Source organism: Ranitomeya variabilis, chromosome 8 (genome assembly GCF_051348905.1).
Source record: "Ranitomeya variabilis isolate aRanVar5 chromosome 8, aRanVar5.hap1, whole genome shotgun sequence".
In the NCBI taxonomy this organism is placed as follows: Eukaryota; Metazoa; Chordata; class Amphibia; order Anura; family Dendrobatidae; genus Ranitomeya; species Ranitomeya variabilis.
The window spans coordinates 83996344-84013388 of NC_135239.1; the positions used below are offsets into that span (position 1 = coordinate 83996344).

Genomic DNA, 17045 nt, shown 5'->3' on the forward strand with positions numbered 1-17045 from the left:
CGCCCGCGGCACCATTCGGCCCTCGCGCGCGCCCGCGGCACCATTCGGCCCTCGCGCGCGCCCGCGGCACCATTCGGCCCTCGCGCGCGCCCGCGGCACCATTCGGCCCTCGCGCGCGCCCGCGGCACCATTCGGCCCTCGCGCGCGCCCGCGGCACCATTCGGCCCTCGCGCGCGCCCGCGGCACCATTCGGCCCTCGCGCGCGCCCGCGGCACCATTCGGCCCTCGCGCGCGCCCGCGGCACCATTCGGCCCTCGGGCGCGCCCGCGGCACCATTCGGCCCTCGGGCGCGCCCGCGGCACCACGTGGCCCACCATTTTGCCCCCTCGCGCGCCCGCTGCACCACGTGGCCCACCATTTTGCCCCCTCGCGCGCCCGCTGCACCACGTGGCCCACCATTTTGCCCCCTCGCGCGCCCGCTGCACCACGTGGCCCACCATTTTGCCCCCTCGCGCGCCCGCTGCACCACGTGGCCCACCATTTTGCCCCCTCGCGCGCCCGCTGCACCACGTGGCCCACCATTTTGCCCCCTCGCGCGCCCGCTGCACCACGTGGCCCACCATTTTGCCCCTCCATTTTGCCCCTCGCGCACACGCTGCACCATTTGCCTCTCACTCCTCTCTGCCCCTCACTCCTCTCTGCCCCTCACTCCTCTCTGCCCCTCACTCCTCTCTGCCCCTCACTCCTCTCTGCCCCTCACTCCTCTCTGCCCCTCACTCCTCTCTGCCCCTCACTCCTCTCTGCCCCTCACTCCTCTCTGCCCCTCACTCCTCTCTGCCCCTCACTCCTCTCTGCCCCTCACTCCTCTCTGCCCCTCACTCCTCTCTGCCCCTCACTCCTCTCTGCCCCTCACTCCTCTCTGTCCCTCACTCCTCTCTGCCCCTCACTCCTCTCTGCCCCTCATGTGCACAGCAGCTTCCTGTTATGAGCACAGTGATCTAATTCATGAGGCTCTTCCCTTTCCCTTGACGTCATGCCTCACAGGAGCAACTCCATTCTAGACACTACGGAGCTAAATGTGGCCTTTGCCTGACACGCACTGATACTCTGAAGGCAGCGGCCCTGATTGTAGCTCACAGCAGCTGGGACGTTTCAGCCGATGAGTTTTGCAGGATGGCTTTTGATGTTAACGTGTCTCCACCTGTGTGCGCTAACAACGTGGGCAGTGTAGACGGGGCTTTACATGTGGAGTGAGTGTGGCTATGTGGAGTGGGCGTTGCTTGATAGATACATACACACATACATACACGCGCGCACACACACACACAGCTGTAGTTTAGTCTGTATTCTGGTATGAACTCCATCTCTGCCCCTCTGGTGTGATTGCTGTGTATGTGTATAAATTAAAACGTGTCAGCCTGTCAGTCATCCCTGAAATGGGAGAGGGGGTTGATGAATGCCCCCTATGTGTGCATTCGACTCAACTCATGAATCTCTCCTCTTTTAGATACAGTTCAATATTTTTGTGCTGTTTTAGCTATTGGCAGAGCTGATCCGTCCTTGTAACTAGACTTTTACGCTCGATATGTTAAAGGGGTGGTCCAGAATCCAACTTAATTTTCATCCTAAAACCCATTGTGCGATGTGCACAATGACAGCGAACCCTCTCACCAGCTCAGATCAGTAGTAACGAGCTGGAAGGAGAGCGCTCTGTTAGCGTGTGTTTGTAAGATGAATGCCCAACTTTCAGAGACCAGCGCCGCCTCTACACGTTACGTCACTTGTGGATGCGGCCCTGGTCTCGGCAAACCAGATAAGTCTTACAACACACACTAACAATGTGCTCTCCTTCTGGCTCGTTACTACTCATCTGAGCAGGCAACAGGGCTCACTGTCATTGTGCACATCGCGCAGTGACAGTGCAGAGACTAGCCCATCCGCTTCGTTTCAGGGATGGGGCAGAGGCTGTGACAGTTACCAGAGCCTCTGCCCTCTGATGACACTTCGTTTAGGTATTATTAGTTGTTCAAATATTAAGTAATAGAAAAGCATTTAATTTACCGTAGTTATGGAAGGGCAGGGAATTTTAAATTCAAGTATATTAGAAAATAGTTTAGATTATGGCACTAAATAGATGGGGATTTGAGAGGAAAATTAACTTTGCTTCCAGACCACCTCTTTAAGTCCTTTATATCTTTGTTCTTTTTCCTTCGGGATAATTTATATGACAGCATAGCAGCCATGTTTTCTCATCTACATTACGCCTGAAATTTCCAACCTAACATTGGGTTTCTTGTCCTGAACTAAAAGCGTTTTATGCATATATAGCGTGATGCTATTAGTTCAGGTCAGCAGACTCTGTCAGAGCTGGATTTGCAGTCATACTACAAATGAGACAATTCATTCACTTTATGGTTATGTCATTGTCTTTACTCTTAAAGGAAATGTTCCAAATTTATCAAATTGCTAAGGTAAAGGAATGATTATAAAATGTAGAAAAAAGTGTTTACAAATAATAGTTTTATTAAGTGCTGTGGAATATTTTGGCACTATATATTTGAGGGGACTTGTATAGACAATAAAAGGCATAACAACATAACAATAATCACATAAATCAACAGATACCAAGAGGGTTGAGGGCCCTGCTCGCAAGCTTACAGTCTATTGCCCTCCCTCTCTGGTGGTGTCTGCCCAGACTGTAAACTATTATGGACTACCCGTCAGTTGTTTGGGTAGAGTATTCAATTGACAGACCGGATCATTTTTTTTTTTATTATGCGCCACTTCTGGTTTCGGCTATCCTCATGCCAAGGACTATGTGAGCATGCATGTGTTTTCTCTTTAACAAAAACCTATATATTAAAAAACAGTTTATATGTGCATAGATGCCCAGAAGAATCATTGTCCATAGGATCTGTATTGCTGTGGTCATAACATTGCGACCGTTGCAAGGCCAGGAAAATAAGCCAGTGCACACTTGTCTGCACGTCTGGGAAAGAAGAGGGATCAAGAAAGAAGATCTTGATCTGATTTGCAACTCCAGAAATGGAGCAGAGTTGTAACACTGTGTATATGCTATGCTGTTATGATTCTGTGGGTTTTACAAAAGTCCCTGAAAACCCCCTTTATAAACTAAAACAAGTGGTAAAGAAAATAGTAAACGGTCAGAGGGCGGGATGTAGCCAGGCTAAGATCAACAGAATGCAGTATATGCTCCCAAACATGAACAATAAACTGCCAGAACATATTCCTCCAAATCCCCCAACTGAGCATTCCCCCCCCCCCCCCCCCCCCCCCCCCCCCCCCCCCCCCCACACACACACACACACACACACACACACACACACACACACACACACACACACACACACACACACACCAAGATTTCAATCAGTAAAGAAAAAGCAAGAAAAGGGGAAAGGACAGTGGTCAAACGATTGAGTCAAAGAAAGGTGAGGATGTTTCCATCTTCAGTTAAAATCGTTCATTTATTAGAAATCTTTAAAATGTCCAGTCCATAAAGGAGAAGGTGAAGGGGTAGACTGACAATGCAACGCGTTTCAGATGCAGCTCAACCGAGTTGCGTCTAAAACGCGTTGCAGAGTCTGCTCCTTCACTTTCGACATTTAAACATATCTAATAAATGAACTGTGTTATTTGGAGCTGGAAACATCCTCCATCCTCATCTTCCTTTGTTTGTTCTGTGGTTGGGATGAATTTCCATGCTCCTGCACATTGAGCTCCAACAGGTGAGCTGGCATCTCCCTCAAACTATACCAAACAATTGAGTGTACAACTTTATCAGAGTGAAACTAAAGCTGGTCCAGTATACCCAAGCTTTCTGAAATGTATCTATCTTATCTACATGAGGTTTATTTTTGATCAACACATTTTCGGCATTTGGGGTGTTCTGATTAGTTTCTTTCTAGTTGGCTTGTGATTGGACCAAAACTGTTGGAGGTGTGTGTAGAATCAGAAGAAGTGTAAAATGGAGCAATCGCGTCCTTCAACATATTTTTTCTTGTTTGTAAATATAGATCTTTAGTTTCTCTTCTTTCCTTTTCACCATCATGTAGTTGAATGCCGCTCTTCAGTCACCAGACTTTTATATACTGACAGATCTGTCTTCCTTGAGCTTCTGTACTCCCTCTAGAGGTAGCGGTATGCAATCCGTACTCCTCCATGTAACACTGGAGACATACCTCCACCACATTGTACATGCTTATGTGGTGCTCTGATTTTCTTTTCTTTCAGCATTTCAAGAAGCATAAAAGGTTGATCCCTGAGAGGACGGTCTGGAAATACTTTGTGCAGCTTTGCAGTGCGTTAGAACATATGCATTCCCGACGTGTCATGCACAGAGGTAAGAGGAATAAATATACCAAAAATATGCCATGTTTTCCTTATTCACCTTATTCAGTGAGCAATGCCCTGTTTTAGCAATAAAACAAATATTTGCCTAGAGTGATTGTCCTTTATATATGGAGTAATCTCTATATAATGTAAAGTTCTGTTACTTTTAATCTCATCCTTTTGTTAAACTAATTTTACCGTTTTCGAGATCACTACTTGCTGACAGTGACTGACTGAAAACCCTTACGGGCTTAGCCCTACTCTGAGCTGAGAAGTGAAGGCCATTCTGTCCAGCCCAATAAATTGTTAATCGAACTCTAGGTCGTTCATTCACTGACCACAAACAAAATTTTGAAATAAATATTTTGGTATTAATTTTGCAGAATGTTTCATTATTCAATGATCACGCTTTCCATGTAGTGCACTTTATATTTTTTTAAATTTTTTTAATGGAATCGCACATCAGACTGTGCTATTCAATTCAGTTGAAAATGTAGGTACACCGACTTCTCTGTTCAGTTTTGCCAAATGGAATTGCTGAACTAATGACACTGCAAATGTGGTGTGAACAGACCCTTATAGGGAATCTGTCAGCAGGGGTTCACCCCATTCCTTCCCCCAATGATTTATGTGTAGCTCTTTCACAGAACAGTCCAGCAATACTTTTACATGGTGTTCAAATTTATATGCAAATGAGGCTGAATATCTATTTGTACCCTCTGTCACTCCAGCTCTATTCCTTGCCCAGAGCTCCCCCTTCTGCATCACTGACCATCTCTATGCTGAGCAACATCAGACAAGTGGTCACCAGTAAAGCAAGGTGGAGGCTATTGTATGTTCTGTACTGGAGGAGGTGATCTGTGCGTGTAATGTAGTATGAGCGTGTTAATATACTCGCCTACCACTGGTCTCTCCGGGTTCCAGCGCTGTCCCTTTCCTCCACTGCACTCTGCGTGACCCAGGAGTGAATTTTATAATGTAAGTCTATGGAGTGTCAGAATGAGGTTCCATGGACTTAAGTTGTAAAAGAGACATCCGCCTCATGCATAGAGCACAGAGTGAGCCGGCTAGTTGCAATTGCAATGGCTTTGGATCCCGGACAGGAGTGGTAGTATGTGACTATATGAATACTCGCATTACGTTACATGCACATATACTCCTACTCTCCTCCACACTTATTTGTTCCTCACACCACCGCCTCCAAGATTTCTCCCGAATATCCCCCATCCTCTGGAATTCCACACCTCATCACGTCTGATCATCCACCACCCTCGGGTCCTTCAGACGGAACCTGAAAACCCATCTCTTCAGGAAAGCCTACGATAACCGAGCTGCCGCCTTACCAACCACCCGAGCTGCCGCCTCACTACCACCCGAGCTCCCGCCTCACCAACCACCCGAGCTCCCGCCTCACCAACCACCCGAGCTCCCGCCTCACCAACCACCCGAGCTCCCGCCTCCCCAACCACCCGAGCTCCCGCCTCCCCAACCACCCGAGCTCCCGCCTCCCCACCACCCGAGCTCCCGCCTCCCCACCACCCGAGCTCCCGCCTCCCCACCACCCGAGCTCCCGCCTCCCCACCACCCGAGCTGCCGCCTCACCACCACCCGAGCTGCCACCTCACCACCACCAGAGCTGCCGCCTCACCACCACCAGAGCTGCCACACCCCGACCTTCTGTCTCTTCCCCATTATCCCATGGAATGTAAGTCCGCAAGGACAGGGTCCTCTCCTCTCTGTACCAGTCTGTCACTGTAAATTTGTTTACTGTAAACGTTATCTATAACCCTGTATGTAACCCCTTTCTCATGTACAGCACCACCATGGAATTAATGGTGCTATATAAATAAATAATAATAATAATATACACACATTTAATGAATAAAAAAAACTTAATGGGAGTGTGTCTTTAAGATAATTTAACCACCCACCCTCCCACTCCCTGAAAATAATAAATAAAATGCAAGTGAACGGATCATTAAAGTATATCTACCCCAGAATGATGCAATTTGTACAGCTTGTATTGCAAAAAATAAGTTGATGGATAACTAAAAAGGTTCCAGCTCTCCCTCTGAGTGAGGGTGGTGGGGGTGAATGGTGTTTTCTGAAGGCCCAAAATAGGCCGTGTTTTAATGCTTCTATTATGTGTGTAAATACAGATAACCGTGTTCCCGCAGCCGTCTGTTGCATGACGCGCTGTGCAAGTATTTCATTGTTTGCACTAAACCGTAGAAACTCTTCAAACTATGTCCTTGTGCAATTACATGAGTGACGTCTGGTGTTATTCTAGATAAAGGTGTCCGAGAGCGAGTAGGCTTCAGTTTTTGTTTGTTGGTTATTGTTGCTTTTTATGTTTTATTAGTCTGTTTAAATACTTTCTTATAATATTGAATGTGATGTGAAATGCATAGTGTGCACTTGCCTCTAGGTACATACAGAAATGCTCTTTAGTCACCAGCGGAATACATGGTTTGGGATCAGTCCTCCTGAATTGTCTTATTTGTGCGTTTGTCTGCTTACCTAAACTTGTTTTTTTTCTCCCCAGATATTAAGCCAGCCAACGTGTTTATAACAGCCACAGGCGTGGTGAAGCTGGGGGATTTAGGTTTGGGCCGCTTCTTCAGCTCCAAAACCACAGCTGCACATTCTTTAGGTAAGCCGTCCTGAGAGGCGCAGGTAGTGAGCGGGTGTTTTACTGCCCTGTCTGATGCCATGTGTCAGCTGTGAAACCCACAGCCCCCTCCGGAAAGCCTTATTAACCTGTGTTGGGGCACACACTATTAATTTCACGTAGCTTTCAGGAGTTTCCTGTTATGACGACCTTTAACCCTGCCACTGACATTAAAAGAACCCGCTGCCATCATAACCACTGATTATTTATTTTATGGCTGTGTTGTTAAAATTTAAAGGGGAGAAAGCAATTCATGGGATTGGCCTACGGTAGAAGAACATTTTACCAGGAGTATAATGAAAGAATTACAAGTGCCCCATAAAATGAAGCCTTTTTATTTGCTCTCAGAAAATGTGACAGCACTAGTCAGACTAGTTAGATATATATCTATTTTTTTTGTAAGTTTTCTATACTGTCTGTATGTTTAAGTGAGAAGTGCTCCAACTTGGGGTCATACCTTTATTGGGAAGTTGCTGCCATAATGTACAGTAACTGCTTAACGAGTAAATTATAGGAGAAATGAAAGACCAGTAGGATCTATGGGCAACGTAAAGGACTTTCATTTTTTTCATATATAGGTTACATTGACAAAGTTGCATGGACGGCAGATTGTGTAGACTAGCATCACACAATGTCAGCCTTGGTAAGAGGCGTGAACATCGGATTGGGTTTTGCCAATTCATTTCAGGAGTAGACTTTTCTCTGCCGAACTTCGTGTCACATCTATATGTCATTCCATTTCTAGTAAACCAATGCAATTTTGCTGTATATTTTTATTTCTTTTGAGATATTGTTCATTGGTAATAGCGTGTTAGAGAATGCGAAATGTGGAGAAAAAAATGTCTATATACTTTAGTTAGTTTAGTTTTTTATTTAATTAATGTATTTTCAAAGTTTTGAAAAGATGTGAAATCCTGTGTTGCATGCCTTTTGTTTCGCCTCATAACTCAGTCCAGAACCAAGATAAGAAATGGAAAAAAACACCATTCCACTCGTGACATATCAGGTGAAAGCCTGTACAGTTCCAAGAGTAGCTTTCTTAATATTTTACTCATGCGCACTCAAACGCAAAATTTTGAAAAGCATTTTCAAAAAATCTATATGATATATCATTTTCAAAAATGCACGTGTGTCCCATGCTCCTAGTCGCATCTGTACCAAAATTTATGTTGGGATCACAAAGGGATCATATTCCAAAAATTAACTATATGAACAGTGTCAAGTTGGAAGTCTCGCATTTAGATCTGTTCGGCCTGTGGTCTAAAAGTGTTAGGGTCTATGTTTTCCCGAATAAAATTAAAGAAAAAAAAAAGTTTCATGACTTGTCATGATCTCAAACCAACCAAGGGGCTTTCCAAACGAGACATGATACCCGTAGACCATTCCATCAAAGTCTTCTATCCAAAACTTTACTCCTTCTTTTCTGAGCCCTGGCGTGAGCCTTAACAGTACATAACAACAACTTCTGTGAAGCACCTGTTTGTTCAACGTGCTCAAAACACATCTAGATAAATTCCCTTAGGGGTATAGATTCCAAAATGGTGTCACTTTGTGGAGGTTTCTGCTATTTAGGCACATCAGGGGCTCTCCAAACACGACATGATGTCCGCTAATTATTTCAACAAATTTTGCATTCAAAAAGTCAAGTGGCGCTCTTTCCCTTCAAAGCCCTTCTGTGTTCCCAAACAGTAATTTTCCCCCACATATGGGGTATCGGCATGCTCAGGAGCAATTGCGCAACTAAGTTTATGGTCCATTTTTTCCTGTTATCCTTGTGAAAAAAAAAAATTGGGTCTACAGTAAAATTTTTGTGACAAAGTTAAATGTTAATTTTTCCTTCTACATTCCAAAAATTCCTGTGAAGCACCTGAAGGGTTAATAAACTTCTTGAATGTAATTTTGAGCACCTTGAGGGGTGCAGTTTTTAGAATGGTGTCACTTTTGGATATTTCTTGTCATATAGGCCCCTTCAGTCACTTCAAATGTAATGTGGTCCCTAAAAAAAATGGTTTTGTAAATTTTGTTGGAAAAATGAGAAATCGCTGGTCAACTTTTAACCCTTCTAGCCTCCTAAAAAACTGAAATGTGTTTGAAAAAATTGTGCTGATGTAAATTCGACATGTGGGAAATGTTATTTATTAACTATTTTGTGTGATATAACTGATTTAAGTGCATAAAAATTAAGTGTTTGAAAATTTCCAAATTATCAATATTTTCTCCAAATTGCCATAGTTTTCACAAATAAACGCAAGTCATATTGAATAAATTTTACCACCATCATAAAGTACAATTTGTCACGGAAAAGCATCTCCGAATCAGTGGGATCCGTTGAAACGTTTCAGAGTTATCTAATATATAAAGCTGAATGTGTGTGTGTGTGTGTGTGTGTGTGTATGTGTGTATGTTCGGGATTGGCATCAGAACCGTCGCAGCTACGGCCACAAAATTTTGCACAGTCACACGTCTGGACCCCGAGAGCGTCATAGGCTATGTTGTGAGGTGAAATTTTAACCCCGCGCTTTCCAATTCGCCAAACAATTTTGCCCCTATCTACATAATGGGGGAAAAAGTGAAAGGAAAAGTGTTGGAGGCGTCGCAGCTACAGGCACAAAATTTTGCACAGTCACACGTCTGGACCCCGAGAGCGTCAAAGCTATGTTGTGAGGTGAAATTTTAACCCCGCGCTTTCCAATTCACCAAACAATTTTGCCCCTATCTACATAATGGGGAAAAAATGAAAGGAAAAGTGTTGGAGGCAAATTAACAGCTGCCAGATGTGAACAAGGGGGACTTAAAGAATGACAGCGATGGCGCCAAAGAGTATATACTGTACAGTTGCTAAGGTGGGGCCCCAGCATGGGATAATCACCACACCACCACGGGGATATGAACACACACACAAAATGCACCACACACTACCACGTGCTTGAACACATATACCACCGTCAGCGCACATTTCACCACACATACACCAACCTCGCCACATAAAAGTCGAAACACAAAAGTCGCCGCTCAAAACTCGCCACGCGCAAAACTCTCCACATGCAAAACTCGCCACACGTGCAAAACTCGCCACATGGAAAACTCGCCACACGCAAAACTTGCACACGCGTAAAAATTGCCACATGCACAAAAGTTGCACCACATGCAAAAGTTGCCTCACACAAAGCTTGCACATACTCAAAAGGCACCACACATAAAACTCGCCACGCGCAAAACTCGCCATGCGCAAAACTTGCTGCACACAACTTGCTACACTAACCTGTCACATGCAACTCGACACACAAAAAGTTGCTACACGCATGTCGCCACACAAAACTCATCTCACAAAAGTCGCTACATGCATGTCGCCACACGCAACTCAACACACACAACTTGACACACAAAACTCGCCCTAAAACACACACAAGTCTGGTATTATCCTTCAAAAATAAAAATCTGATTAATAAGCAGACAAACTACAAGAGCAACAAATGTACCATATAGGAATCCGGCAGCTGTCAGTCACATGACCAGTCTATTATGTGTATGTGTGAGCTAATATATACTGCCAGGGGGTGGGCTTCCTGTAGGCTGGGGATTTATCAGGCTGCCAATTTAGCTTACAAATACTGAGGTAAAAATACTGACCAAATAACGTGTGAACGAGGTCTAATACAGGAGGAGATGACATACAGGTACATACTATATACAGGAGGAGATGACACACAGGTATATACTATATACAGGAGGAGATGACACACAGGTATATACTATATACAGGAGGAGATGACACACAGATATATACTATATACAGGAGAGATGACACACAGGTATATACTATATACAGGGGAGATGACACACAGGCATATACTATATACAGGAGAGATGACACACAGGTATAAAGTATATACAGGAGGAGATGACATACAGGTATATACTATATACAGGAGGAGATGACATACAGGTATATACTATTTACAGGGGAGATGACACACAGGTATATACTATATACAGGAGGAGATGACACACAGATATATACTATATACAGGAGAGATGACACACAGGTATATACTATATAGAGGAGGAGATGACATACAGGTACATACTACATACAGATGACATACAGGTATATACTATATACAGGAGGAGATGACACACAGATATATACTATATATAGGTGAGATGACACACAGGTATATACTATATACAGGAGATTACATACAGGTATATCTAATATATAAAGCTAAATGTGTATGTATGTATGTATGTGTGTATGTCCGGGATTGGCATCTGCACTGTCGCAGCTACAGCCACAAAATTTTGCACAGTCACACGTCTGGATCCCGAGAGCGTCATAGGCTATGTTGTGAGGTGAAATTTTAACCCCGCGCGTTCCAATTCACCAAACAATTTTGCCCCTATCTACATAATGGGGAAAAAGTGAAGGGAAAAGTGTTGGATGAAAATTGACAGCTGCCAGATGTGAACAATGGGGACTTAAAGAATGAGAGCGATGGCGCCAAAGAGTATATACCGTACAGTTGCTAAGGTGGGGCCCCGACATGGGATACTCACCACACACGGGGATATGAACACACACACAAAATGCGCCACACACTACCACGTGCTTGAACACATATACCACCCTCAGCACACATTTCACCACACACACACCAACCTCGCCACATAAAAGTCGAAACACAAAAGTCACCACTCAAAACTCGCCACGCGCAAAACTCGCTACATGCAAAACTCGCCATATGCAAAACTAGGCTCACGCAAAACTCGCCACACGTGCAAAACTCACCTCATGGAAAACTCACCTCATGCAAAACTTGCACACACAGAAAAATTGCCACATGTACAAAAGTTGCACCACATGCAAAAGTTGCCTCACACAAAACTTGCACATACTCAAAACGCACCACACATAAAACTCGCCACGCGCAAAACTCGCCATGCACAAATCTTGCTGCACACAACTTGCTACACTAACCTGTCACATGCAACTCGACACACAAAAAGTTGCTACACGCATGTCGCCACACAAAACTCATCTCACAAAAGTCGCTACACGCATGTCGCCACACGCAACTCAACACACACAACTTGACACATGAAACTCACCCTAAAACACACAGAAGTCTGGTATTATCCTTCAAAAATAAAAATCTGATTAATAAGCAGACAAACTACAAGGGTAACAATTGTACCATATAGGAAATATGGCAGCTGTCAGTCACATGACCTGTCTATTATGTGTATGTGTGAGCTAATATATACTGCCAGGGGGGAGGGCTTCCTGTTGGCTGGGGATTTATCAGGCTGCCAATAGCAACCAATCACAGCTCGGCTTCTATTTTGTTACAGTTAATTAATCTGAGCTCTGATTGGTTAATATAGGCAACAAAGACATTCTCAGTATAACAAAGCTAATATATGTTAAGAAATGCTTCTATTAGCTTAGTTTTTGCCTTTTAATAATTACATTTCTATCTATTTGTTTTGTGATTTTTGTGTGCAGAATAAATTTTTGTTAACACATTCTATTTTGCTAACAGCAGTCATTAACCCGGGCGAAGCCGGGTAGTACAGCTAGTTACCTCATAAAGTGACACTGGTCAGAATTGCAGTTAAACAGACAAAAACGTGCAAAATGTAAAGGTGTAGTAACTTCTAGTCTCTAAATTATAGGGGTTTATAATATACAGTACAGACCAAAAGTTTGGACACACCTCATTTAAAGATTTTTCTGTATTTTCATGATACAATCGTACAAATCGTACATTCACACTGAAGGCATCAAAACTATGAATTAACACATGTGGAATTATATACTTAACAAAAAAGTGTGAAACAACTGAAATTATGTCTTATATTCTAGGTTCTTCAAAGTAGCCACCTTTTGCTTTGATGACTGCTTTGCACACTCTTGGCATTCTCTTGATGAGCTTTAAGAGGTAGTCACCGGGAATGGTCTTCCAACAAGCTTGAAGGAGTTCCCAGAGATGCTTAGCACTTGTTGGCCCTTTTGCCTTCACTCTGCTGTCCAGCTCACCCCAAACCATCTCGATTGGGTTCAGGTCTGGTGACTTTGGAGGCCAAGTCATCTGGCGTAGCATCCCACCACTCTCCTTATTGGTCAGATAGCCCTTACACAGCCTGGAGGTGTGTTTGGGGTCATTGTCCTGTTGAAAAATAACTGATGGTCCAACTAAATGTAAACCGGATGGAATAGCATGCCGCTGCAAGATGCTGTGGTACCCATGCTGGTTCAGTATGCCTTCAATTTTGAATAAATTCCCAACAGTGTCAGCAGCAAAGCACCACCACACCTCCTCCTCCATGCTTCACGGTGGGAACCAGGCATGTAGAGTCCATCTGTTCACCTTTTCTGTGTCGCATAAAGACACGGTGGTTGGAACCAAAGATCTCAAATTTGGACTCATCAGACCAAATAACAGATTTCCACTGATCTAATGTCCATTCATTGTGTTCTTTAGCCCAAACAAGTCTCTTCTGCTTGTTGCCTGTCCTTAGCAGTGGTTTCTTAGCAGCTATTTCACCATGAAGGCCTGCTGCACAAAGTCTCCTTGTAACGGTTGTTGTAGAGATGTGTCTGCTGCCTGCTAGAACTCTGTGTGGCATTGACCTGGTCTCTAATCTGAGCTGCTGTTAACCTGCAATTTCTGAGGCTGGTGACTCGGATAAACTTATCCTCAGAAGCAGAGGTGACCCTTGGTCTTCCTTTCCTGGGGCGGTCCTCATGTGAGCCAGTTTCTTTGTAGCGCTTGATGGTTTTTGCCACTGCACTTGGGGACACTTTCAAAGTTTTCCCAATTTTTCGGACTAACTGACCTTCATTTCTTAAAGTAATGATGCCCACTCGCTTTTCTTTACTTAGCTGCTATTTTCTTGCCATAATACAAATTCTAACAGTCTATTCAGTAGGACTATCAGCTGTGTGTCCACCAGACTTCTGCACAACACAACTGATGGTCCCAACCCCATTTATAAGGCAAGAAATCCCACTTATTAAACCTGACAGGGCACACCTGTGAAGTGAAAACCATTCCCGGTGACTACCTCTTGAAGCTCATCAAGAGAATGCCAAGAGTGTGCAAAGCAGTCATCAAAGCAAAAGAGAAGGTGTGTCCTAACTTTTGGTCTGTACTGTATGCATGATCGATCACCTCGTTCCCATAGACTTCACAGAAGAACATTGTGAAAGGATGACTATAGATTCATCTTATCTAAACCTTGGCTATTGTATCTGGTTCTATATGGAAATATAATGTGTATGTTTTGCAAGATTTTTTTTAAAGAAAAAACATACATTTCATACATTTTGGTATTTTTATTTTTTTTTATATCATGAAAGATTATCAGTTTACACCATGATGTCTTGTTTACAGTGGGAACTCCATACTACATGTCACCGGAGAGGATACATGAAAATGGATACAACTTCAAATCTGATATTTGGTCATTAGGATGTCTACTTTACGAGGTAATTAAGACGCGTGCATACAGTTCTAAATGGCATTCTCCTGGTTCAGGATGGCAGAAACCTCACTGATGCTCCAGACCTCCGACTGTGTATGTAATGGCTACGCTCTTATTAGCATCCAGCCTACGTATAGAAGCGCCATTTTATTTACATTTTTTTTTATATATCCATTGAAGTTACTGAAACATGAGCAATAGCTTTTATTGTCAAGCAGTACATGCAGGACATTTAGACTTGCGCTGTCAGGAATGTTTTTGAACCTTAGTTCCCCATATTGCTATATTTTGCAGATTATATGACGCATCGGATTATAAGACGCACCTCAAATTTTGAAGATAACAATAGGGGAAAAAAAACTTTTTTTTAACAAAATGGTGGTGCTTCTTATAATCCATGCGTCTTATTGCTTACCTGGGGGTGGTGGCTGCGGTGGAGCATGGTCCCAGGGTCGCTGCTGGAGGAGTCAAGAGTGGAGGGTTGCTGCAGGCCGCAGGCTGGGATGAGGGGGTGTGCGGATGTGCGCTGCTGTGGGTGTACGATGCTACGGGGGCTCTGCCGACATTTTGTGAAAGCCCAGAGCCCCATCAGTTACATGGTTTCCTGTGCTGTGGTCTCCAGGAAAATGACTTCCAGGGGCGGCACGCATGCGCAGATGGAGATCTTGGCACCAAGATCTCGGGAGACGAGATCTCAGCGCTGAACATCCAAACATCATCTCATCCCAGCCTTCGACCTGCAGCAATGGTACCGGTAAGGTATATTCGCATTATAAGATGCACCCCTATTTTTCCCCCCAAATTTGGAGGAAAAAAAGTGTGTCTTATAATCTGAAAAATACGGTATGTAGCAGGGACCATCAGACCTTACCAGGCAGCTGGTCATGTATGGAGCCCTAATAGATCTGTCTCCGTGTGTGAGAGATGATTATAAAATGTATCATTGAGTGTATGCACATATAAATACTGATGGTCTGCTAGGAGGCTTCAGGAAAAATGACATTTCTTTCACTTACTCACTGTATATTTACTTAGTGTACTTTCCGTTATTTATAAGAAAAGCCTTTATAGTGCAGGACTGGGCACAATAGCCATTATACAAAATGCATTGCAAGGCAGATTTGGCTAGAAGAGAAGGGTGCTCCTCTGTTACCTAGACTCCTGTATGGGAGCTGGTGCTGTACGATCAATGCTCTCACCTCGCAGGGTGCTGTATTGGCTATGTGAGCCTCGGTGACAGGGAAGCATGCTCCGTCCTATAGCCAATAGAAATCAGCAGGGTTGGCTGCTGCCACTTCATGGCCATGTAGATACATTTTCTGCTGTACAAATAATTTTGAAATCTGAATATTTTGCACATTCCTGCACTGTTGTGTTTTTTCTACAATTGTGGAGGGACATTTTAAGTTGTGATCAGTTAAGTGAAAAAAGTAAGCTCCATCTTGAGCCTCTGTAAAGAAAGAACAATGTCTCAAATAGACCAAAACTACAAATAAGAATTATGTAATTCATTACAGTTATGCAATACAGTCAAGAAGTGGCTACAGAGGAAAGTTGACAATATGATATTGGCTTATGTACACTATTGGTCAAAATTGTTTGGTTCCCTGATGCCAAATACACTTTATTAAATATCTCTTCTACTAAATTAAGTGTCAATGTGTGTGTGTGTGTGTGTGTGTACATATTTATGTGCATTTTTTATATATGTATATGAGATTACCGGAACGATTCATTGGGCTCGTATCATTCGTCAAGGTCATTGGTAAATGCTGGCTAGACGGGATGAGCCTCTTGCCTTCTGGCACCCCCTGTGTAGCATTCGACTTGTAAGGGATTGCACAATGTCATCTGTGTGGTCTGACCCACAGATGATGTCACGCCCGCTCTGGCTATTCAAAAGCCATGCCGGGAAGTAAGAGATTTGGAGGCCTCTCATTTTGCTTCCACGTGCCACTGACCTGGACACTGGACAGGAGTCCCGCAAATCGATCCGCTCATTATATATATATAGGCCTAAGAGCATCTCTGAACGCACAGTGCGTCGAACTTTGAGGCAGATGGGCTACAGCAGCAGAAGACCACACCGGGTACCACTCCTTTCAGCTAAGAACAGGAAACTGAGGCTACAATTTGCACAAGCTCATCGAAATTGGACAGTAGAAGATTGGAAAAACGTTGCTTGGTCTGATGAGTCTCGATTTCTGCTGCGACATTCGGATGGTAGGGTCAGAATTTGGCGTAAACAACATGAAATCTTTGGGATGTGGTGGAACGGGAGATTCGCATCAGGGATGTGCAGCCGACAAATCTGCGGCAACTGTGTGATGCCATCATGTCAATATGGACCAAAATCTCTAAGGAATACTTCCAGCACCTTGTTGAATCTATGCCACGAAGAATTGAGGCAGTTCTGAAGGCAAAAGGGGTCCAACCCGTTACTAGCATGGTGTACCTGATAAAGTGGCCAGTGAGTGTGTATATGTGTATATGTGTGTATATATATATATATATATATATATATATATATATATATATATATATCAATGTCTGCATGCTCGAACTGACTGTGTCTGTAACCAATCAGACGGCT

At 43.8% G+C, this 17045-nt stretch overlaps 1 protein-coding gene across 1 annotated transcript in view; it reads left to right on the plus strand.

Annotated features, from left to right (window-relative positions):
* NEK7 (NIMA related kinase 7) overlaps positions 1–17045 on the plus strand; it is a 153624-nt gene that overhangs the window by 102992 nt on the left and 33587 nt on the right. The window contains exons 6-8 of the mRNA XM_077276154.1: positions 4195–4303; positions 6839–6946; positions 14362–14456. Of these exons, the coding sequence (XP_077132269.1) occupies positions 4195–4303; positions 6839–6946; positions 14362–14456 (312 nt within the window). The remainder of the gene's footprint in view (positions 1–4194; positions 4304–6838; positions 6947–14361; positions 14457–17045) is intronic.